At 42.9% G+C, this 25,829-nt stretch overlaps 2 protein-coding genes across 5 annotated transcripts in view; one reads left to right on the forward strand and one right to left on the reverse strand.

Moving 5' to 3' along the window:
- The window catches only part of si:dkey-112e17.1 (uncharacterized), a 47,468-nt gene extending 35,994 nt beyond the window's left edge, over positions 1-11,474 (reverse strand). Inside the window, exon 1 of the mRNA XM_056287296.1 lies at positions 11,349-11,474. Coding sequence (XP_056143271.1) covers positions 11,349-11,429 — 81 coding nt within the window. The 5' untranslated portion in view covers positions 11,430-11,474. The remainder of the gene's footprint in view (positions 1-11,348) is intronic.
- A 1,599-nt stretch (positions 11,475-13,073) lies between these two features.
- The window catches only part of golga3 (golgin A3), a 34,431-nt gene continuing 21,675 nt past the window's right edge, over positions 13,074-25,829 (forward strand). For 2 of the 4 annotated variants that reach the window (XM_056296505.1, XM_056296520.1), the window contains exons 1-9: positions 13,074-13,126; positions 14,122-14,351; positions 15,204-15,485; positions 16,716-16,828; positions 20,433-21,139; positions 21,315-21,423; positions 23,082-23,388; positions 23,773-23,975; positions 25,558-25,695. In XM_056296505.1, coding sequence (XP_056152480.1) covers positions 14,186-14,351; positions 15,204-15,485; positions 16,716-16,828; positions 20,433-21,139; positions 21,315-21,423; positions 23,082-23,388; positions 23,773-23,975; positions 25,558-25,695 — 2,025 coding nt within the window. In that variant the 5' untranslated portion in view covers positions 13,074-13,126; positions 14,122-14,185. The remainder of the gene's footprint in view (positions 13,127-14,121; positions 14,352-15,203; positions 15,486-16,715; positions 16,829-20,432; positions 21,140-21,314; positions 21,424-23,081; positions 23,389-23,772; positions 23,976-25,557; positions 25,696-25,829) is intronic. The other 2 variants (XM_056296528.1, XM_056296512.1) reach the window with 2 other exon arrangements.

The following is a 25,829-nucleotide window of genomic DNA, read 5'->3' on the forward strand; positions in this document are numbered from 1 at the left end:
CATTCTGGGGAGGGTATTTCTCCAGACATGCTGTCTGTAATTCTTCCCAGGTGTGTGGGAATTTTGGGGGACCTGGTGCTTAAGCAGAGGCAGATGTGTGGCTGGGCCAAAGGACTCAAGACTAGACCTTTGTAGGGGGGCCTTCTGTGTTTATGAGCTTTCCTTCTGGCCTCAGCACTGCACTGTGGGAATGACCCAGACTGGGAGTCCGCACCACTAGACAGGTAACTAACCAATGCCCCAGGCGGTACGAGTGCTCTGGAGGGGACGAGCAGTTTAAGACATGGCTTTAACATGGGAGGGGGAGAGAGAGAGGGCAACAGCAGCTCCAGAGGCAAACAGGCCCTCAGAATCAAACTGATAGCCCTCGACTTAGGGCTGGACAATACTGATGAAATCAAATATCACGATATTTTTCTGTAAATTTATTTCTGATTTTTCCCTTTTTCTCCCAATTTAGTGGCCAATCGATCCCTATTTTAGTTCAAACACCCACCCTCATACTGCATGCGTTCGCCAACTGCATCTCTCCGGCCGGCAGTGTCGAAGGAGACGCCTCACCACTTCCGTGACAAGGCGAATCCAGGCCGAACCACTGCTTTTTCCGACACACACGGAGACGTATTCATGTGAGGAACACAAGCCGACTCCGCTCCCCTCCCGAAGACAGCGTTGCCAATTATTGCTGCTTCATCGAGTCGGCCATAGTCGGACCTGACGAGACCAGGGCGCGAACCCCGGTCCCCAGTGGGCAACCGCATCGACACAAAGCTGATGCTTAGACCGCTACACCACCGCGGACCCCGTATCACGATATTTTTAACTGAATACCTTGATATCGATAATGTGGTATTTTGGGGATGACTATCAGTGCTTTCATAAGATGTTTACACATGAAAATCATCATTAGTAATGTGGATATGATGACCAAGCAGGTCCATTTCATTCAGCTAAAACAGTCAAATAAGTTGAGAAATTTAACGTATTGCATGTTTAATTTCTAGTATTGCATTTTAATGTATTGCAGCCTTTAAAACCAGGGAATGATAACATTTAAATTGTCATTCATCACGTTCTTATGATAACCAAAATCCCAGCCGATATCTAGTCTCATATCAAAATATTGCCATCACATTGATATATTGCCCCGCTGTACCTCAACTACTGCTGCAATATGGAAAATATAATCACAATAATCATAAGGAGTATTGCATGATATATATATATGCCCCGTCGCTCAGAGGCCCCTGCTGCCATCGACCCGGTCACGGCTCTTGTCTGTGCTGGCCCCAGAGTGGTGGAATGAACTCCCCACTGATGTCAGGACAGCAGAGTCGCTGCCCATCTTTCAGCGCAGGTTGAAAACGCACCTCTTCAAGAACTGCTACCCTGTTACTTGCTCTTAGCACTTATTGTATTCACTCGTTTAAAAAAAAAACCTCTTTCTTGCACTTTTACTTTAGCACTGGTTTTGCTCTTAGGTGTTTGTTTAGAGAGAGGATGCACTTATGACCTCTGATGACTAGTAGTTGTCCTGATTTCCTACGTTAAATGCACTTATTGTAAGTCAAGTCGCTTTGGATAAAAGCGTCGGCTAAATGACTGTAATGTAATTTTTTTTCTACCTCTATCTTAATATTCTGCTCCTCATTTGTTGAGCACTTTTATCAACACCATTGACGGTTTCTGGGGGGGAAAACGCTATTTAAACACACACACACATATATATATACATAGCATTTTTTTCCCCGGACACCATCAATGGTGTTGATAATTTATATATATATATATATATATTTATATATATATATACACACTCACTGGCCACTTTATTAGGTACACCTTGCTAGTATCGGGTTGGACCCCCTTTTGCCTTCAGAACTGCCTTAATCCTTCGTGGCATAGATTCTACAAGGTACTGGAAACATTCCTCAGAGAGTTTGGTCCATATTGACATGATAGCGTCACGCAGTTGCTGCAGATTTGTCGGCTGCACATCCATGATGCGAATCTCCCCGTCCACCACATCTCAAAGGTGCTCTATTGGATTGAGATCTGGTGACTGTGGAGGCCATTTGAGTACAGTGAACTCATTGATGTTCAAGAAACCAGTCTGAGATGATTCGAGCTTTATGACATGGCGCGTAATCCTTCTGGAAGTAGCCATCAGAAGATGGGAACACTGTGGTCATAAAGCGATGGACATGGTCAGCAACAATACTCAGGTAGGCTGTGGCGTTGACACGATGCTCAATTGGTACTAAGGGGCCCAAAGTGTGCCAAGAAAATATCCCCCACACCATTACACCACCACCACCAGCCTGAACCGTTGATACAAGGCAGGATGGATCCATGCTTTCATGTTGTTGACACCAAATTCACCCGGTGTGGTCTTCTGCTGCTGTAGCCCATCTGTCTCAAGGTTCGACGTGTTGTGCGTTCAGAGATGCTCTTCTGCATACCTCGGTTGTAATGAGTGGTTATTTGAGTTACTGTTGCCTTTCTATCAGCTCGAACCAGTCTGGCCATTCTCCTCTGACCTCTGGCATCAACAAGGCATTTTCGCCCACAGAACTGCCGCTCACTGGATATTTTCTCTTTTTCGGACCATTCTCTGTAAACCCTAGAGATGGTTGTGCGTGAAAATCCCAGTAGATCAGCAGTTTCTGAAATACTCAGACCAGCCCGTCTGGCACCAACAACCATGCCACGTTCAAAGTCACTTAAATCACCTTTCTTCCCCATTCTGATGCTCGGTTTGAACTGCAGCAGATCGTCTTGACCATGTCTACATGCCTAAATGCATTGAGTTGCTGCCATGTGATTGGCTGATTAGAAATTTGCGTTAACGAGCAGTTGGACAGGTGTGCCTAATAAAGTGGCCGGTGAGTGTATATATACTGATATCTAAGTACATTTGCAGAGATACCATGTTCAAGAATGCAGCTGAGGTTCATCACATTGAACTGTTTGGTAATGTAAAGTAATATATCAAGCCAAATTTATTTTCAAATTGTACTCCCTTAAAATATTTCAGACCTCTTTTTGTGAAACATTTTGGGGAATAGATTGAATATCAACAAATTAGTTGTCACAAAATTGTCTATCACACACAATATGACAATATCCAAATATCATCTTGACATAGTACCATTTGAAGATGATTAACAATGATATTCAATTATTGCCCGTCCCTACCCTCAACATAGTTGATACAGTCAGTACACAGCGTACCCTTACGGACATGGAGGTGGTCCAGGAAGGACGGGAGGGCACCATGACCGATGTATGTTAAGTAAATATGCATGATTTTACAGGTGTACATGTGTATTCATGCACGGTGAAAGAGAAATACGAGCTATGTTGGCATTTAAAGGATGCTCGGCGCAAGTCCTTGTCGGGTTTTATTAAAATTTAAAAAACAAATGTAGTCACATTTAGTTTTCTCTCTCTGCCACCGTGTTCATTTATAATTTAGCGTAGAAAAATAGTTCAACTTGGTTTTATGCCAACATCAAACTCTACTGGGACTCCCTCCCTCTTCCCAGCCCCTTTTGCTTGACCTCTTTAAATTAAATCAGCATTTCAGTGAAAGATACAATGCACTTGTATTTTCCTCCCGAGACATTTAGAGGCAAGTGCAGTAGAGCATGACACGGTACACTTGCAGTGGCCTCCAACTACAAGAAATTCATGCACTATGGCACAGATTTACACAGATGACATCTGAATGGGCCAAACGCCACTTCCTCCATGGTTAGAGAGAATAAGCATACTTGGGTTTTGAAAGTTTGTGCAATCTCCTGCAGAATAAGGGGCAACCACTTCATCATGCGGGCATAGTGCAGTAAGAAAAGTAAATTGCTCCACCAATCCAACAAAAATGATTAGCACCTATAGAACCTTGTTGTATTTTGTAACTGAAAAATATTTTGTTGTGGCATCCGGGTGGCGTAGCAGTCTATTCCGTTGCCTACCAACATGGGGATTGCTGGTTCGAATCCCTGTGATACCTCTGGCTTGGTCAGGCGTCCTTACAGACATGATTGACCGTGTCTGTGGGTGGGAAGCCAGATGTGGTTATGTGTCCATGTCGCTGCACTAGTGCCTCCTCTGGTTGGTCGGGGCGCCTGTTCGGGGGGGGGGGGGGGGGGACTGGGAGGAATAGAGTGATCCTCTCACACAGTACGTCCCCCTGGCGAATCTCCTCACTGTCAGGGGAAAAGAAGCGGCTGGCGACTCCACATGTATCGGAGGAGGCATGTGGTAGTCTGCAGCCCTCCCCGGATCAGCAGAGGGGGTGGAGCAGCAACCAGGACAGCTCGGAAGAGTGGGGTAATTGACCGGATACAATTGGGGAGAAAAAGTGGGGGGGGGGACTCCCCCCCAAAAAATGTGTGTGTGTATATAATTTTTTTTTTTTTTATAAGGCTGCTTTCTGGGCTGGGTCACTCTTGAAGAATCTCAGTGGTACTCTCAAACGGAAGAAAGATTTTATTTATTTTTTTTCTAATCGCACAATGCAAAAAAATACTCGGAATGAACAACTTGGATTAAACTACCTAGTAGGACGCCTGGTCTACCAGATGAAAAAGGCCACTAAACTACTGATAAAAGAGAACTGTGTCATGAACACATATCGTGTCATCTCCCCAACTGGGACGAGGTATTTGGGAGGTCCACTGCACCCTGCATGCTAGACTACACATGAAAAGGCCTCCAAAGTGCCACAGTGTCGAGTGGAAATAGGACATTCTTATAATTTCAAGCATTTTAGTTGTGTTACATCACATGCTTCTCGCTGGCAGGCCGCTAATTATTCCAGGATGGCTTTTCTCATGGCAAAAACAAAGGGCCATGGTGCCGTTTGAATAGCCTTTCCACTACAGAGATGGCAGATAGTGTTTTAATGAAGTGATGCTAATAAGCACAAGGCGAGCTCACAAGTTTACATAAGCGCCTTCTGGTCATGGCGGCCCAGTTGTGCCACTGGTGGGGGGGCTTCCCTGGATGGAGGTAGATGAACAAAACCCCTAATTGTCTGGAATGACTTGTTCAGTGAAACATCAGACCAGCTGCTGTCATTACTCGGAGGCCCCTGACGATGGTATTGTTCTGTAATTTTCATTTTGCATCGCTACCTCTGAAAAAGCTGTATGCAATCATATGTCTATGATGTGGTTCTTCAATCAAGTAAACGTCAGAGTTAATTCTATTACATTGCAATAATACAGAAAGTTGGTGAAAAATCTGTCAAAATTAAGACAATTTTTGCAGGCTTATTCAAAATGATCAGTTTGAATGCAGCCTGATGTGAAAATCCTCAGTTCTGTGGTTGCACGCACGTACGTGCACACACACACACACACACACACACACACACACACACACACACACACACTTTTTGTGCAAACAATTTTTGGTTAGAGCTGGGCAATATATTGACATAATATTGATATCATGGTATGAGACTAAGTATCATCTGGGATTATGGTTATCGTGATATAACTCTACTGTTCTCATTCCCTGGTCTTAAAGGATGCCTTACAGTGAAGTGATACAGTATTTCTGAACTTATCAGACTGTTTTAGCTTAAGGAAACCAACACTGAAGGCCTCTACCTGTTTGGTCATCATATCCACCTCACTAATGATAATTTCTCAACATTTTCTGGTGCATAAACATCTGATGAAAGCGCCATTAGTCATCCACAAAATACTGTCCCATTATTGATAAAGTCAAATACGTTGTGATATTTGATTTTGTCAATATCGCCCAGCCCTACTTTTGGTAAAATACTTTGTTCAGAAATGCGATTGGGGACACCAAGAGAAGGGTAGCAGTGTTTCCACAATAATCTTGAATTTGGAGGGCTTTTTGTATTTACCATCAAAATAAAATAAATAATGTAAAAAAAAATTTGAAAAATGGCTGCTTGTTCTGTAAAAAAAAAAACCAACCAAAAAACATAAATACTTCTAATACTGACCATATAATTTATTCAGTTTGTCATTTTTTAAACCAACAAATTAACACTTAAGACTCAGGACAAACTGCAGTATTCCCCCCAGTTTGGCTGTCCCCTGTAACAATGTTTTTTTTTTTTTAAACCACCCAGGCTGATGACACAGTGGCAGAAATCTGTGCAACAGAGGCTGGCTTTGCCTGAAGTATGGTGAACACACGCTCGCTCGCCCCCTCCCTCACATGCGCAAAGAGCCCCTGACTGGCTCATAAACAGCCAGGCGGGCCCCTCAAAAGGGGGCAGGGATCCTCACTAACCCTGTTTACTGGAGGAGAAAAGTGACACGGCTTCACAGGCTAGCGCTTCGGCAGCACCACTTCACTCATGAGGCATTACAACTGCTCTCCTACCAGCCTCCAACCGGACCATGACTAGATAGTCCGTGCCCACTTTGCCGGACGTGACAGAAAAGATGGCCGAATTCATCACCTGAACCAAAATACTTCACAGTTTTGACAACACGTAGGGCACCGCTGGTATAAGCCTTTGTTGCAGCTGTGCTGATGATGCATAGACGCACGTTGCTGTACAAACAGAGTAAGACATAACAGACAGCAGACTCACACATACGCACACACACACCTCCCTCGAAAAAATACACAGGCCAAGATCCCCGAGCGTTGGTCAAAATAAGGATCGTTGAGGTCAATCTCCACAGCTGTGAAAAACACTGATACACGAGCCCATGACTTATCACATATCTCCCCTGTGATGTCAAACCCTCTCCCGGTGGTCTCATGTCAGTGCCCGCACATTCACCCAGGGTGAGTTTACAAACAACTGGTGTGCTGTCCAGATTAAGCCGAGGCATTTCTAGGGTCGCACTCGTTGGCCACTGCTGCGCTGGCTCAGCATGTTTTTTCGTTGCCGTTTGGTCCACAGATGACTTTTGAAAAGCTTCATTGAGCCGCCTGAATGCCTCAATGAAAAATTTTATTTACCGGACAGCGGTGCCGGGATGGGACGTTCTCTTTGGCCAAAATTCCATTTCGGAAAAAGCGGAATGCTGGGAATTACTGCCGTGGTGCTCCAACTCACACAGATATGTGACTGGGTGGGCAAGTGGACAGATGGATGGGGGCTCTCTCTCTCTCTCTCGCTCGCCTCCATGTTTGTACTGAAAAACCTATTAACATATTTCCCCTAGAAAGAGCTGCTGCTGCTGCGGCTATTAAAGCAGGCCTGTGGAGCCCTGTGGGTGAAACATGACCTTATCTGCATGGTGGTTTCAAACAGTTTGGAGAAATCATTTCCAGATTTCGGAATGCAATCCAGTAAACACATTCGCAGTGATTAGTCTTTCAGCAGCACCTCGGAGAGAAGCTCCTCTGGTAGAGCCCAACCTTATTGATATTTGCTGCGATATCTGCTGAGTATCGCAGTTTTGCAGGTATGAATATTGAAATGCATGCAGAGATAACGTTCTCTGTACAATTTATTTATCAGGACTTTATCAGGGGGGAAAACCGAGGACGAGAGAGGAGTGTTAAATAAATGCTTCGTGTCAATAGGGTGAAAAATGAACAATATGATGTACAATATGACTTGAACACCAGGGCATCTATAAACCTCGTTTAGGAAACACCCTGAATGCCTGTTTCTGTTAGAAAAATGCAACCTCTAACATAGTGGAAATTGCAGGAGCCTGTATTGTCCATCTATGGCAACTTTGAACTCCTTTTTCCCCCAATTAAATGTTCTGGCCTGCAGCATGGCAACATGGACAGCATAGGCTTTTCTCACTCTTTTGTCCTAGGCACTCATCCCATCCCTTTTAAAGTCACAGTGCAGCTTGCTGACATGTTTATACATTAATAGACTGTGTGTGTATCCACTGACAGTCTGATTCATTGGAGAAATTGGTGAATGCACTGTTCATTGAGGTCCTGCCACCCCTCAGTGAGAGCTCACTATGCAGTCTTTGCAAGCAAGCAAAACCAGTCGAAGCACAGTGAGAAACATCACAACAAAGAATTACATTCACTCTCGCTTGTATACATTTCTTAGTTTTGAACTGACAAACTGAATGCCTCTATTTTATGCTGTTGGATAGAGTAAATTCCAAGCTTGTTTACACTCATCCAAAAATCAACTTGATACAAAAGAGGGACTGGAGGACAAAGCCATCATTTACAATGCCCCCTCAGGCAGATAATTGCAAAGATAGTGAGCACCCTATGAACACAGAAACTAAAGCTTGGGACCCTGACAATTCGGTATACCAAGGGCTTTTGTTGTCCTGTGCTAGGAATGGTGCTGCTCAGCAGCCACTCTCCATCAGTAGATGAGGACAGCTCTTGACAGTCGGGAGCTTCAGAGCTTCTCCCGGTGACCACTGGGGTCCCGGTTCCCTAAGAGCAATGTGTATCATGGGTAAATACTTTTTACATCATGACATTATCACTAGTTACATAAATTAAACATACAAAGAGAAATCTGACAAGGTGGCCCAGGTTATAGGATAGATGCTACAACAATTCTATAACGAAATGTGAATTTTCTTGAAATTTTCAAGGTGAACACTCAGTTTGACAATTTATTGGTTTTAGTCTGGTGAATTAAAGCAGTCCAATCAACATATTTGAGCATAAACCATTGAAAATTTGCCCAAAGGCCTGAAACCTGACAGCTGAGACACCAAACTTTTAATGTCATCATGAATAAAATGTGGAAATGTACACTGATGAGCCAAAACATTATGACCACTCACAGGTGAACCGAATAATGTTGATCATCTCCAAACAAGGGCACATGTCAAGGTCTGGGTAGATTTGATGGTAAGTGAACAGTCAGTTCTTGTAGTAAACATGTTGGATGCAGGAGAAATGGGCAGGAGTTAAGACTTGAGTAACTTTGACAAGGGCCAAATTGTTATGGCCAGATGATTGAGTCAGAGCATCCCTGAAACAGCAAGGCTTGTGGGGTGGGCTGGTCAGCAGTTGTGAGTACCTACCGACAGTGGTCCGAGGAGGGACAAACCACAAACCGGCGACAGGGTGTTGGACGTCCAAGGCTCATCAATGCATTAGGGCAACGAACGCTATCCCATTTGGTTCAAACCGACAGAATGTCTACTGTGGCACAAGTCACAGAAAATTTTAATGATGGTTACAGGAAGAATGTGTCACAACACACAGTGTATCGTACCCTGCTGCGTATGGGGCTGTGTAGCCGCAGACCAGTCAGAGAGCCCATGATGACCCTGTCCACAGCCAAAAATGCCTACAATGGGCATGCGAGCATTGGAACTAGACCTGGGAGCATTGGAAGAAGGTCACCTGGTCCAACGAGTTGCATTTTCTTTTAGATCTCATGGATGGCCGTGCACGTGTGTGCCATTTACCCGCTAAGTGATGGCACCAGGATGCACTGTGGGAAGATGACAAGCCAGTGGAGGGAGGGTGAAGCTCTGGGCAATGTTCTGCTGGGAAATGCTGGGTCCAGCCATTCACGTGGATGTCAATTAGACATGTTCCACCTACCTAAACATCGTTGCAGACCAAGTACACCCCTTCATGGCAATGGTATTCCCTGATGGCAGTGGCCTCTTTCAGCAGGCTAATGCACCCTGCCACACTGCACAAATTGTTCGGGAATGGTTTGAGGAACATCATGAAGAGTTCAAGGTGTTGCCCTGGCCTACAAATTCTCCATATCTCAATTCGATTGAGCATCTGTGGGATGTACTGGACCGACAAGTTCGATCCATGGCAGCTCCACCTCACAACTTACAGGACTTTAAGGAACTGCTGCTAATGTTTTGGTGCCAGATACCACAGGACACCTTCAGGGGTCTTGTAGAGACCATACCTTGGTGGGTCGGTGCTGTTTTGGCGGCACACGGAGGACCAACAGCATATTAGGTAGGCGGTCGTAATGTTTTGGCTCATCAATGCAAAAGTCTCATTCCCTCCCTCCATCTTCGACTAGTTTTTATTGAAACGTTAATTTGATTGCCCTAAACCACAGGCGTAACAAGTAAGACTTTCATAACTGAGATGCTCTTCTTCAATTATGCTTTCCAAAACAAAGTGTAGGAAAAACATAAACTAAATAAGGTCTTCTCCCAATGCAGACAATGTCAGTCATGAAGATAAAACCTCAGTGAAAACTGACAGGAGTAGAGTGATCCAATTTCATTGCATTGCTTTCTTTAGTTCTGGGTTGTGAGACGTCATTACACTGATGTCTTTCTTCAGCATCAAACACAGGGGCTTACCCCATCCTACTATGAACTATAGTTTACACTAATAAGTCTGCTATAAGTTGTACATTTATTTTGATTATGAACAAACCCAAATGAGTGAAATAATAAAGAAATGCATCAAAACAACCTTTTAACGTATCCCTAGACTCCATAGGAAGGGTTGCATGCAGCAAGGAACCCCACTAACCTGGCAGGAGCTTTGACTATAGGCCACAAAAGATGGCAGAACAAAAATAATATCAATGAGAGAAGGCATATTCCAGAAGTCTTTAAATGTCTGCATTTCTGGGGGTAGACGTCGATAGTTGAGTTGATCTGTGACTTCTTTTGATCATGAACTCCACACGTTTTGATGGTGAACTTGAAAAATCAACAATGTGACTCGGAGAAGGGAACACAAGGTTAACATGTTCTCAATGTGGTTCTAATTTCTGCAGCATTGACTCTGCATACCATTGTCTATCTTTGAAGTACAGTAACATCAAAACATGCCTTTGAAATCTTCATTGCCAAGAGTTTATAGTGGAGTTATTGAATTCAAATTGGCTAGAAGTTTGCAGGCTGAAATTAGCCGCCAAAATTACCATCAAACAAATATCAGAGCATTATGTAATGTCACAGATTGTGTTTTAAAGCACAATGGTTCATCCAACAGCACGAATGGCTCGTTTACTCAAGCAAACTACGACACTAAAGTTGAAATCAAACCTCATGGATGCAAACACCCTTTTAAAATAAATATTTCACAAATTTTACTATGACTTACGAAAGGAGAAGTCCAAGTAAAAATTTGGGTTTGTTGAGTAAAATGATTTGTACCCAAAAAAACAAAAACAAAAACAAAAAACAAAACAACCCCCCAAATCATTTCACGTGAATGTTGCTGGCATATTGGATTTGCTGCCCCGCCGTGATGATAATTCCCCACTAGTTAGACAGATTAAGCTATGGCTCCTTATGCATTGCCGCTTTCCCTCCAACACCAAAATTTCGCAACTTTATAAGCAGGCTGAGCTGACGGCGAAACCTTTCAAACTTTTTCCCCTTGCAAATCCTCCCCATAGGGTGTCTGGTGAGTTACTCTGCTTACATACAAAGTCCAACAACATTACTTACTTTCTGTGCAACGCGTCCTGTCACGAAGAGCAGATATATTGTCATGAAAGCGTGTATGGCGAGCGATGTTACCCAGCTCATTTTCTCTATCTGTGTGTTTTCTACGACGCACACTGGACGGCGACACGCTCCTCTGTTTTCTCTCTCTCTCTCTCTCTCTCTCTCTCTCTCTCTCTCTCTCTCTCTCTCTCTCTCTCTCTCTCTCTCTCTCTCTCTCTCTCTCTCTCTCTCTCTCTCTCTCTCTCTCTCTCTCTCTCTCTCTCTCTCTCTCTCTCTCTCTCTCTCTCTCTCTCTCCCCCGTTCACCTGAAGGCTCGGGGGCGCGCTTCCATCGTTCGTGGGCACGTTTGAATACACAGTCACACCGCAGGGGTTGCACAGCTTTTGCATCATCAACACATCATTTGACGGGTTTTTCCAGCCACGTCCTTCTGTGCAGATAATTACGTCTCGAAGAATTTACAAGCACAGAATCTTTACGGGACGGGACACTGATTGAAATGACCAGTTCTGGTTGTTTTTTTTGTTATGTTTTTTGTTTGTTGTTTTTTTTTCTCGTTCTGTTCATAACATGACATGCTGTGTGCGAAATTAAGACTATGTCTGTAATATAAATAATGTCATTATTCCTACCATACATGAATGACCAAGTCCTCTATGGTTTTGCTCTTGTAAGTTAAAAAAAAAGAAGAAGAAAGTTAGGCTACGTCCTAGCCCGGTGTTCACTACGATACATCTTTTAGACTGATTTTAACAGGTTGGTTGAAATAAAGTAAACGGTTTGAACACCGGTTTGTTCCTTTAATTCGACAAAATATGAATTCCCAGCCTAGTTATTTTTCTCTCCGTGAGGGAAAGGATCTCTTGTCTTTTTCAATTGGTTTAGACTGGTATTGTCAGAATGTTTGGAAGTATCAATGCGATTGATCAATTAAATTACCAAACAATGAAATGTTAAATAAATGTTTTCCCGGATAAACTTGAAATAGACTCTGTTTCCAAGAAGAAAACGGTGTCAGCACCCAACATAACTTAATTTCAAAAAACAGTAGTAGTAAAATGTACATGCAGTACTTGTTCCGCTCTGAAAAATTGGGTGTAGTTTCACTATGTGTCCACAGGATGGTAGCACTGCACTAGGTATGTTATGACGCCTCGAACCGCTGTCTTCAATGTTCCGAGGTGGAATGAGATTTTTTTTTTCTTCAAAAGCCAAGTAAGTTTACACGTACAAAGTATGCGATTTGGGTAATGCTCGTATGTAACACATAACTTACACTTCCATTTAACTGTAGTTACTAAATCTAGTAGAAATTTAGAAAATAGAAGGAACGCTCTGCAAATAGAAACACCGTAGATTTCTTGTATACTAATATGCAAACCGTGTGTCTGACATACGGCATTCATTCATGATGTGCAATATTAACCCGAACAGGTGGCAGTAAATACAGTATTCATTAGAGCACTATAATAACTGGCCTACCGCGGGGGCGAGTTAAACATACACATTCTCGATCGTATGCATTGACAATTCTTTTTCCTGTTGAGGCATTTCATGTATATTGTAATGAGAAAAACAGGGTCGTGCGAATTTACAAAACGGTTTGTAATTAAGCGTATTTACCATTCCGGGATGAAACACGATGAGTGGCGTTCATTCTGTTTCAAGTCGGAGATATAAGCGGACGGAAAATAAATAGGTGCGCATTCTGTTTCTAGTCGGACATATAAGGGGACGGACGCCAAACAGCCACGTAGAAAAAGGAAAGGGGTCGAAAGGTTAGCGATATTTGTCTTTTTTCATACTTTTGAGAAATTGTCATTTTATGGTTTTGTAGATAGGATTTCTAACGCGCATGAACTATATAGGTTATTTGTTAATTTCCCCAAACAACTCTACTTTAGATTATTGTTGGGGCTTCGAATATTTGAGCTAAGTTAGCTTCACGGGTTCCGTCGTAAACATACCAGCCGCTAGCTAGGCATCTCGAGCTAGCATATTTAGGTTATTTATCCACCCACCCGTCTATCCAAGCAAGCAGCCAACAGCATAATGAAACAAGGGCCAAATAAATTGCAGATACAGCAATGGCCACCTTTTCCGCTATCAACCTTACTGTTTGAAATTTCCCCCTTTGCGAAATGTTGACTAACTAGTAATAAGCAAGCCCACTGAGAAGCGGCCAGTCAAATAGCTAGCTAGCTAGGTGTGTAGGTAGCTAGTGGGTGTTTTGGCTATTAGCAACTATCATCTTGGAAACAGGATTACCTCTAACTGCTAGCTTACATGATGATGTTTGGGCTTTCATGCACACTGAGGCTGTCATACACGCTGGCCGAGACATCGCAACACGTTGAGTCATCTTGCTAGACGGCGAGCAAGCCTTTATTTAACGGACCACAGCCCACTTCACCACCAAGCAAGCAAGTCTGTAAACCCTCGTTAGAGCCAATGCTGCTGTCCGTTATACGTAACGTTAATATAGGTTAAACGTGGTCTTCAGTCTCGTCTTGTCCAGATTAAAAGCATTTGGCTGTTTTTAAAATGTTCCTGGGCTTTTAATTCTCATTACTTCGTTTTTGTTTTTTGTTGTTCGTTTTTTGTTGTGTGCCATCGCCTACTATATAACTTGATCTTGTTATCTTTCAGTCTAATCACGCTAGAAGTTGAAGACACTTTTGACATTGAGTTCCAAATGTGTTTTTTGTTTTTAGTGTAGTCCTCTGACGTATTTCTGGCCATTATCGGGTCTCTAACGGTTTACCTTTTGTAGAAGATGGTTTGAGACGGTCACTTCAAGGGGGCACCAGCAGAAGTGTCTGAGTTTCTTGAGCAAAATGGATAATCAAACACAGGCAATTGACATGGAGGTGGGCACACATCAACAAGATAAAGTCTCAAAACCCAAAGATGATGAAGCTGATCCTGCAGACACTGAAAAACCATTAGTGAGGCAACGAAGTGTGGAGAAAATAAACGACATTGCAAGCAGTGTTCATAATGGTGAGTGCTGATGCCACTGGTGTTTGATGGGCTGTGGTAAGATCATATTCAACATGACATTAATGATTTTTTTTTTGTGTCAAGATGCAAGTATTTTATTGGTAGGCATTTTTTTCCCCCATTGATACAATGTGTAAAAGTGCACTTTTTAAGTTTTTTTCTGTGATTGCAGGAAATGCTTGTGCAGCATATTTGCCACTCTAGAGTTATATAACATTTTTTTTCGAATTCCATGAGTATCTTGCCACATATGACCTGTATGTTGACCTGAGGCCACTCTTTGCTTGATGGCTCTTGAACTGATGTGTGGAACACCTAGAATGACCAGTATTTTGTCCTTGCCAGGAATATATATGGTCGCATCTGTTTTTTATAAACAAAAAGAAATGGACCATGATATTTGATCATTTATAATGGCTGTCCTGTCATTGAATAACTAATTTCACATTTTCTGCTTGCTTTTTTTCAGCAGTAGCACTGTAGGACCCTGCTCATATATCTCTAATCTTTATTGGCTTTGTTATTTCATTTGAATATGTTAGCACTGCAGTTTAGGGCAGGCAGTTTTACTCTTTGGTATGACAATAGCCAGAGGTATGTGGGCGTGGCTTCTAAATTGTTGCTACCTACCTTTTCCATTTCCCAAATGACAACTATTATTTCTTGACAACGTTGCTTGGCCTGTTTGCAAGACAACTCTCCACAGTCTTGAAGTTTAACTGCAAGGCCTTGATGTTCTTTGATGTTGAGCATTCAGCAATTTTCTTTTGTTTGGTGAAATGCAAAACCCAGTGAAATCTCAAAGCTGCCTAAGCACTCCTCTCTCCATTTTTACTACTCATGTCCTTTCAGGTCTGGTCAATCTAGATGTGGTCCCAAATGGAGACAGAGAGGCAGAAGGCTTAGGCACTGTGGGTAACAGCCATCCAAATGGCCCCCTGCCTCTGTCAACCCCTCCCCAGAGTACCAGCTCCCCTGTCAAGCCCCAGACCCAAGAGTCCACCCCAGGTTTGGCTGCTTTTCCACCCACGATGCTAGAGAAGGCTGAGGGATCTAGTGCTGAGGGCTCGGTTCACAAGGGTGATGCATTGCAGTCGCTCAGACTAAGTATTCCTATGCAGGAGACTGAATTGTGTAAGCATAAACCGATATACCGTGAGTGCCCCTTCTACCCCCCTTGCATTTGAAACTTCCTTCTGCTGTGGATTTTTTTTTCTTTAACTTAGTAGATGATGCATACCTCCTCTTTGTGCATTCTTTGTTGTTGAACAGATGGTTTTGATGGCACTTGTCATTGATGGTTTGAGCCTGCTTGTTATGTGCAGCTCTCCTAGGCATTCAGTTGCTGTATTAGATCTTGGTGTGGTTGCTTCTTTTGAGTCATCGTTTGACCAGTGGCTGTATTTGGAACTAATTCTGGTGTTATAATGATCCAATGGTATTTTATCATTCAACATCTTCCCCCAAGTTCTTAAATGTGATGTTAATAACTTTTAAAAACAAACTGTGAATCAGTGTTTGGTGAAATGGAGTGTTTTGGGGTTTTTTTTGTTTTTGTTTTTCTTATTTGCTCCTTAATTGACTTCAGGTTAAATTCCTGAACGTATAGTACCATGAAGAATGTAAAAGTATTCCATTGATGAACATAATGATTGATCCATTGTCCATCTATCCCATGTGGTGCTTCTGCAATCAACATGTCATTATTTATCTGCCTATTGTACTGACACCTGCTTGTGGTCACATTAGCCAAAGTTATCTTTGTGTGTAAACTAACCAAGTAAACCCCCAATGCTTTGGTGATGCTCCCTTCTTTTAATCCTTAACATAAAACTTGGTGATGGCACTAACCCTGACTAGAAAATCATCACTGCCAAATTTTGGTACACTTATGTGGATAACAAATTTGCATCGTCTGACAGCCGCCTTTGCCTGTGGTCTACTGTCATCTGAGGTTCCCATCTACGTCAAAATCCAGCTAGCAAATGAAATGAGGAAAATTGTTGGTCTGTTTTTGGGACATAATAGCGACTTTGACCTGTAGTCAGAAGTGAAATTCTGTAATTGGGAAACAAATACAAAGAAGGGCCGATAAGATTAATTCTGTATTACAGCTGTTTGAGGATAAGGTTGCATGCAGTATTCCTCGTTACTGAATTTTCAGAACCATGTCATATATGTTTTCACATGTGTGCTCAGTCAGTTAGCTGGGTAATGTTTATTGCTAGGTTATACCTTTTGTTTTTTAATTAACAAAACTGGAGCCCGTATGACTTTGTCCATTAGGCCTTTGTGTTTTCATGTATTATGCGACTTGGAACAGTGTCTGTACGTTCCTCTTTTTTTAAACTTGTTTACCTGTAGCTAACCAAGAACCGTCGTTGGAGATGGAGAACGAGGAAAAGATTCGTCTTGAGGCTCGGCGGCGTTTGGAGGAGCAACTCAAACAGTACAGAGTGCAGAGGCATAAGGAAAGGGTGAGTGAAGGCAGCCACGACTACAAGTCTTTATCAGTACAAAGCTGATGGGTTTAATCAATTCTTGAAGCCTTGTTAAACCTAGCTATAGCAGCAGATGCATCCCTTCCAAAGTTCTTTAAATGGAACTTTTGGGGTTCATTTTTTTCCCCCCTGTGATGAATGCTCCATGCATAAGATGCAGAATAAACTAGAAGAGTATACTCAGAGTGCAGATCTCTGCCAGGCGTATGTAACTCCCCTTCTCTGGTGTTCAAACATGGCAACAAACCACCTTTTTTCACCTACCAGGAGAAGGGAAATATACACACATGGACAGAAAAACCAGTGTTTTTCCTGCCATTATAAGATGTGCACAATGCCTAGGTCAATTGAATGGGAAGTATGGAAAGAAAGGTTGTTAAAATGCAGCATTCAAGTTGACAAATCTACCTAATAAAAACATTTTGCCTGTCAGTCTGTGGATGTGCAGCCTCCTAGGCAGACCCTCGCACAAAAGCAACCAAGTCTGTCATGAAATGACAAGAGATCAGGCTATTAGTGTTGGCCTGCGGGTTCGGGTAAGCTTACTAGGAATATCATGGGTTCGGGTGGGCGGGTCAAAAACCGATAAAAGCAGCGCTCCGAGTAAGTTCTAAATAACTTACAGAAACATTGCATGCAATAGGCTAGACTGTGCATGACTAGCCCCCCCCCCCAAAAAAAAACTCACACACAAGCAGCATTATCCATGTTTTGGTCAGTACATGTGTTTTAGAATGTTGAGTCTTCACCTAAAAATATTTGCTCTAAGTGGTATCCATAGCTTTTGTTTTCACTGGCAAAAATCTTTTTTGGTCAGAATGAGTGTGTGTGTGTGTGTGTGTGTGAGCGAGAGTGAGAGTGAGAGAAACAGAGTTCGTGTCTTTAATGATAGGTTAATTATTTTGCTGCTATTCAACAATAAGGAACACCATTTGGAACAATTACTCTGTTTATTTAGTAGCCTAGACCCAGATGCCATTACGATGAGATGCAATATATGCCTTGCAATCAATCAATGTATTATGTGGGGCAAACAGCCCATAAACGAAATAGTGAAATACTACTCACTTGGCTGTAGCCTGGGCTAAATTTGGAGGTTTGCAGGTCGGGTCCAGTTCAGGTGGTTAATTTACACATGTTTTAGCAGGTTGGACGGTGTGGATTGGCTCTCATAACACATTGGGTGCATACGGGTATTAAAAAACTCTGACCCACACCTTACTACAGGCTATCATAATTTCAAAGCCCTTATTAAAAGCTGTCAAATGTGTTAACACTAGAACGACCAAGGCCGTCATTTTGATGGTTTTGGATTTTCAGAGTTTAATAACTTTATGGAGGGAAAAAAAGATACAGAGCTGCCGCTCCCTGAATAGGTCAAAAATTGCATATATTTGCATTAAAATTAGTTTTAGATCAATTGCACATTTGATCTACCTAAAATAATCATGAGCCATCAAAAAGACGGCTTGTAATTTGTGTGTGATCGTGTGCATCATGTTACTATTTATGACGTATGTTGGTTGCATCATTTCCTTCGCGAAGTTAATTGCTGTGTTCTAGAAACACACTAGCATTCTCCAGTGCTGAGAAATAGTCTAAACTTGATTTTTGATTATTGCCAACGTGTCTGGTTACAGACACCATTTCAGATGCACCATGACTACCACCGAGGCGTTGCAGTACTTACAGGCAGGTGTTGGACAGCAGTGATCTTAATAGTTTGAAAAATAGTATTAAGGTTGTTAAAATGTTAATTTTGGTGTCCATCGTTTCTTAACAGACATACTAACATATGCAATGTATTAATATCTGAACTGGGTATTTATCTTGACAACCATGATATTGACAAACCGTGGGCAGTCATTTTGATGGCCCATGGCCGTTCTAGTAGTTTTAAGTTCCGGTCGTTATTTGGGACTGTTTCAGTAGTTATTTTCAGTTTTTTTTACATTTCACATAGGCCTTGTTATGTTTGTAAGATTAGTAATGTGTGTTTTCTGTTTTGTTTTTCAGGTAATATTTTCACTTTTTCAATTTTGCTATTCAAGTTCGACCATGTCTCTCTGAAGTTTAAATTGTTTAAAAATAGCATTATAGTTGTTAAAATGTTTATTTTGGTGTCAGTCGTTTCCTAACAGACATACTAACATATGCAATTGATTAATATCTCAATTGGGTATTTATCTCGACAGAATATAGAGTTTAAAAACTGGCCATCATTTTGACCGCCCATGGTCGTTTTAGGTAGGAGTGAAATCCCGGTCATTCTAGTGTTAAACTGTCGCGGTTTTCACGATATAAAATGAATGAAGGCGAATGGCTGCTCTGCTGATTGACTTTCATTCATTCTGAACCCATAAAATGGTAAGAAAAGGACTTCAAATCTGTTTTACTGTCACAGTTTTCATGAGATAAAATGATTCAAGGCGAATGCCTACTTTGCTGATTGACTTTTAATTCATAAAACAAAGGTAAGAAAACATAGCTCAGCCATGGCAAATGTTTAATTGTAGCTACTGAGATGAGAATTCCAGCTGTGACTGTAATTAATCCTACTCTTAAAATTGTATTTTTATAGCAGAGTTTTAACACTGAGGACTTTAGCTGTTCCACGTGGAGGCAAGGTGAATAAGGCGAATTATTTTTGGTTCATCCAGTGTTCCTCCAGTTGTTCTGTGATCTAAGGTCAGCAGTAAATGATTTGCTGGTTTGCGAAATACGATCAACTTCCCTCTCGTTTACTTTCAAGACTCATACCCGTATACATAATGTTTTGGTTTTGACACTATCACTGCCTTTGCTAACTCAACCATAGATGTGAGTCGCGCATGTGCACAGTTGACTCAGATTGAGTAGTGATGGAGAGCAGTGTTGATTGAGCAAGCTAGAGAGTGAATGAAGGGAGCGAGCGGCGATAGCGAGAACAAATCGCGGCATGGTGGCCCAGTGGTTAGCGCTGTCGCCTCACAGCAAGATGGCCCTGGATTTGAACCCCGGGGTTGTCCAACCTTGGGTGTCATCCCGGGTCGTCCTCTGTGTGGAGTTTGCATGTTCTCCCCGTGTCTACGGTGGGTTATCTCCGGGTGCTCCGGTTTCCCCAACCATCAAAAAGACATGCATGTAAGGGTTAATACTCCTGTCTGTGCTCCTTGCCGAGGCATGGCAAGACAAACTGGAGTTGGTCCCCAGGCGCTGCACGGCGGCTGCCCACTGCTCCTAGCTGCACAGCTAGGATGGGTTAAATGCAGAGCATAATTTCCCCATGGGGATTAATAAAGTATATCAAAAAAATAATGTTTTTCAAAGGTTTTTAATCACCGCAACCCCAAGAGGTTCTTCATCATTGCAGTCATAACTGCACAAAAATTTTTTAGTCTGATAGGTCCAGTAGTTTGTGAGATTAGCCACGGACACACACACACACACACACACATATACACACACGACCAAACGTGAACACTGGTTGAAAAGTCATAACAATGGCCAATCAGAGAAAAGTGAAGGGCTTGAAATAAAGAAATTTTGTCTCTTTTGTTAGCTGAATTGTATCTTTTCCCTCTACGCTTGCCCTTTCCAGACTCACCGCACCACACCGAAAAGCAGACCTTTCAGCACTCTGGACCCAGAGCTCATGCTGCATCCCGAGGCTCTGCCTCGGGCCAGCACAGTCGCTATGACCAAGGAGTATTCTTTCCTGAGAACCAGTGTCCCTCGGGGACCCAAACTAGGCAGTCTGGGCATCCCCGCTTCCAAGGAGAGGAAGTATAGATCCACTCATTCCAGCAAGATCCACTCTCTGGCTGACTACAAGTCTTCTGAAAATGGTGGGGGTGGAGACGAAGTTAGAACAACAGATCGTACCATGAGCTCCCTCCAGTCCACCATTAGTTCTGTGTCCACTCTATCTGAGGTCAGTGTGATGTCAGAGGTCAGCTCATCTGAAGCCAAGGGCCAACTCAACACTCCCCTCCAGACAGGGGACAACATCTCAGAAATTGATGACAGCGAGTCCGGAGCGAGGCCATGGAATGACGGCAATGACAGTGACAGTTCATCTTACAGCAGCATGTCAACACGGGGGACCTTTGGTACGCTCTTGGCAGCAGTGGATAGACAAAATGTGCCATATTCCGTGGAGGGAAGGGAAATTGCCCCAGAAGCCATGGGTCAGTTTCCCTCCCTGCAGGAGGTGCTCCAGGCAGCCAGTGATGAACAGCACCTGCTGGAGCAGGATAGAGAGGACACTGCAGAACCTCGCAGCCGCAGGGACAGCTTTTCCAGCAGGTATTTGTTGAGGTTGCACCAGTTTTAACAGATTATTTATTTATTTATTTAGTTTTATCTATTGATATCAAATGTGTGGTGAAATCAAGTTTGGTATCATTTTTCAAATCCAGAGTCAATACTTACAAAATAATCTATTTTTGGACAGCCGTAATCCTAATTATGTTCCCTACAGTGTTTCTTTGGAGAGTTCAGTGATGGGCCATGATGAAATGCTCCAGGTGTTGAAGGAGAAAATGAGACTAGAGGGCCAGTTGGAGTCCTTGTCATCTGAGGCCAGTCAGGTAAAGCGTCACTCTGTGGTCCTGGTTTATGTTCCATGCTCCTCGGCCCTAGTACATATCATGCACAGTAGACCCACATAGGCCTGGGGGTTAAACGGTTATGCCCATTAGCACCATGCTGAATTATGATGTATATCGAAGCCAGAGAAACATAAATCAAAAGATGTTGAAAAGTGACAAGATTAAATTCTTTGAATGGGGTCTCGCTTTTTCTACTAGCCTTGAGGGCTTTACTATTTGGGAAATCTAATGAGTATCTGACTCTTTCTGAAAAGCAAGCTGTGAATATACACTGATCAGCCAAAACACTAAAACCACCAACAGGTGAAGTGAATAACAGTGATTATCTCATTACAATAAGACCTGTTAAGGGGTGGTATATATTAGGCAGCAAGTGAACAGTCAGTTCTTGAAGCTAATGTGTTAGAGGTAGGAAAAATAGGGAAGCATAAGGATCTGAGCGACTTTGACGAGGGCCAAATTGTGATGGCTAGGCGACTGGGTCAGAGCATCTTCAAAATGGCAGACCTTGTGGGGTGTTCCCAGTATGCAGTGGTCAGTACCTACCAAAAGTGGCCCAGAGAAGGACAACCAGTGAACTGGTGACAGGGTCATGGGCGCCCAATGCTCATTGATGCACATGGGGAGCAGAGGCTAGCCTGTCTGGTCCAATCCCACAGAAGAGCTACTCTAGCTCAAATTGCTAAAAGGTTAATGCTGGCTATAGTAGACAGGTGTCAGAACACACAGTGCATCATAACTTGCTGCGTATGTCGGTCAAAGGGCCCATGATGACCCCTGTCCACCACTGAAAGCACCTGAAATGGGCACGTGAGCCTCAGAATTGGACTATGGAGCAACGGAAGAAGATGGCCTGGTCTGCTGAATCACATTTTCTTTTACATCATGTGGACGGCCGGGTACGCGTGTCTGTTGTTTATCTAGGTAAGACATGGCACCAGTACCAACTATGGGGAGGCAAGCCGGTGGAGGCAGTGGGACGCTTTGGGCAATGTTCTCCTGGGAAACCATGGGTCCTGGCATTCATGTACCACCTACCTAAACATTGTTGCAGGCAACGGTATTCTCTGGTATTCCCTGATGGCAGTAGCCTCTTTCAGCAGGATAATGTGCCCTGCCACACTGCATACATTGTTCAGGAATGGTTTAAGGAACATGACAAAGAGTCCAAGATGTTACCTTAGCCTCCCAAGTTCCCCAGATCTCAATCCGATTGAGCATCTGTGGGATGTGCTGGAAAAACTAAGTCCGATCCATAGAGGCCCCACCTCACAACTTACAGGACTTGAAGGATCTGTTGCTAATGTTTTGGTGCCAGATACCAGAGGGCACCTTCAGAGGTCTTGTGGAGTCCATGCCTCGATGGGTCAGAGTTGTTTTGGCACATGAGGGAGACCTACACAATATTAGGCAGGCAGTTTTAATGTTTTGGCTGATCAGTGTCAATACTAAATAGAAAACGACTGTGATGTTATGATTAATCTCATACTGAAACAAGGAAAAATTAAGAATTCTCCTTTCAAAATTACTTGTGTGTTTTTAATTTGTCATAAGTGGGGTTGTGCAACAGAATGCATCCCTACTCCTCCTGGTCTGAGTAGAATAATGCCGCTGACCAGACTTCCTCCTTCCTCCAGGCTCTTAAGGAGAAGACTGAGCTGCAGGCCCAGCTGGCCACAGTTAATGCTCAACTGCAGGCTCAGGTGGAGCAAGCCCAGGCCAGCCAGGAGAAGCAGAACGTTCTCACAACAGAGGTGGATACCCTACACAAGAGCTGCAGCCAGTTGGAGAGAGCCATGTTGGAACTTCAGGGCAGCCTTGAGAGCAAAAATGCTAGTCTGGCCTCTCTAGGCACTGACTTGCAGGTGGCAGAGGAGCAGTACAACAGGCTGATGGGAAAAGTGGAAGAGATGCAGAAGACAGCCACTTCCAGGGACAATACAGGTAATAGATGGCGACCCTGAAGGCTAACAAAGTGTTCCCCTGGCTTGGCTCATTAACTCATTCTTACACACTGTTTAAAGACTAGAAAATCTCATAGATTAATGAATGGGTTGGATATCATGTGTGATAAAGAAAACATGCAACAAAAAAAAAAGCTTGTTGAAACAAATGTTTTCTCCACCAACCCACTGTCAGAGTGACATTTAGCTAGGTAGCTTAATACTGACTGTTGTAAGAATTTGAATGCATCACTAGACCTGCTCTTTAAAAAAAAAAAAGCATGCTCTGAACTCTCCAAGAGGATGATGCTCTGAAAAAATTAGATGATGATGTGATTTTGACTTGGACTGTGTTAAGGATTCGATTTGGTCTCACCTTTTATAGTCCAGGAGTTGCGTCAGCAGATGGGTGGTCTCCAGAGCCAGCTTCAACAGGTCCAATTAGAGCGCAACACCCTGCAAAGTCGACTAAAGACCTCCCAGGCAGAAATCGACTCACTGCAGCAAGTACGACAGTGGTACCAGCAACAACTAGCTCTGGCCCAGGAGGCAAGGGTGCGGCTGCAGGGTGAAATGGCTAACATGCAGGTAAGGAAATTGCTGCATAAAGCAGTTTTGTCTCATTGGATATACAGTTCACAGTAGGAATCAGGAACACTTTTTGTCATTTCACTTCATGTTCTTGCGTACATGAAATGAAACGAAATATTGTTTCCCCCAGCCCACAGCAGTGCAACACAAGACAAAAACACATATCCAAAAACTACAAAAACACATATATCCAAATTAGAACACATATATCCAAATTAGAACACATATATCCAACTAGAACACACATATCCAAACCAAGAACATATACACTACCGTTCAAAAGTTTGGGATCACCCAAACATTTCGTGTTTTCCATGAAAAGTCACACTTATTCACCACCATATGTTGTGAAATGAATAGAAAATAGAGTCAAGACATTGACAAGGTTAGAAATAATGATTTGTATTTGAAATAGGATTTTTTTTACATCAAACTTTGCTTTCGTCAAAGAATCCTCCATTTGCAGCAATTACAGCATTGCAGACCTTTGGCATTCTAGCTGTTAATTTGTTGAGGTAATCTGGAGAAATTGCACCCCACGCTTCCAGAAGCAGCTCCCACAAGTTGGATTGGTTGGATGGGCACTTCTTTGAGCAGATTGAGTTTCTGGAGCATCACATTTGTGGGGTCAATTAAACGCTCAAAATGGCCAGAAAAAGAGAACTTTCATCTGAAACTCGACAGTCTATTCTTGTTCTTAGAAATGAAGGCTATTCCATGCGAGAAATTGCTAAGAAATTGAAGATTTCCTACACCGGTGTGTACTACTCCCTTCAGAGGACAGCACAAACAGGCTCTAACCAGAGTAGAAAAAGAAGTGGGAGGCCGCGTTGCACAACTGAGCAAGAAGATAAGTACATTAGAGTCTCTAGTTTGAGAAACAGACGCCTCACAGGTCCCCAACTTGCATCTTCATTAAATAGTACCTGTTAGAGCCTGTTTGGATGACTGTCAGAACTGCCAGTCTGCATGGGCTAGTAGCAGTTAGCTTAGCCTGCCCGCTTCCGTGTCCTGTCAGACCGCCCTCAGTGTTTCCTCTTCGGGCACAGCTCCGGGCAGGGCCATGATCCTTGAATCCACTGGATGCAGCAGACCAGGCTTCTCCAGCCAATCCAACGTGACTTGTGATGGAGTTGATGATATACAAAGTTAGGTTAATGTAATTTATAAAGCCCTCAATCACAGTTACAGTCTCAAAGGGCTTTGCATGCCCTCAGTGAAAATGGATAAATGCAGTAAACAAAACCCCTTGTCAGGGTTGCAGCTAATCGGGGAGGGAGAGGGGGGCACTTTGCTAGGGGCTCACGCAATAAGGAGCCCTTTGGACTGGCATCATGATCCTGTACTAAATTAGATTCATTTGGATTGCAGCATCACATCTTGTCAGGGGACCAATAATACCTATAAGCACCCCTGCTCCCTATCCATAAAACCCTTGATGAAAAAATTAATAAGCAACTTAGTAAGAGAGATAGGCATCCATTAGTTGCTGAGTAGGCAAGGTAGAATCTGAGGTGACAGATGACTTTGTGGACTTCGTTTTTTCTGTGTTTATTTATTTATATTTTTCCTTTTGTAGGCAGGACAGATGACCCAGATCGGTGTTCTGGAACACCTGAAGCTGGAGAACGTGACACTATCCCACCAGCTGACTGAGACCCAGCACCGCTCTATCAAAGATAAGGAGCGAATAGCTATTCAGCTGCAGAGCATTGAGGTTTATTTTCAAAAACCCTTCTCAGTTTTGCATCATCAGATCTAGATGTCTACAATTTATTTTTGAAACGCTATACTATAGCCATATGCTTTTGTTCATTCATTAAACCATACTTCATTATCTTTAAAATATAA

This window comes from Lampris incognitus, chromosome 1 (assembly GCF_029633865.1).
Source record: "Lampris incognitus isolate fLamInc1 chromosome 1, fLamInc1.hap2, whole genome shotgun sequence".
Lineage (NCBI taxonomy): Eukaryota > Metazoa > Chordata > Actinopteri > Lampriformes > Lampridae > Lampris > Lampris incognitus.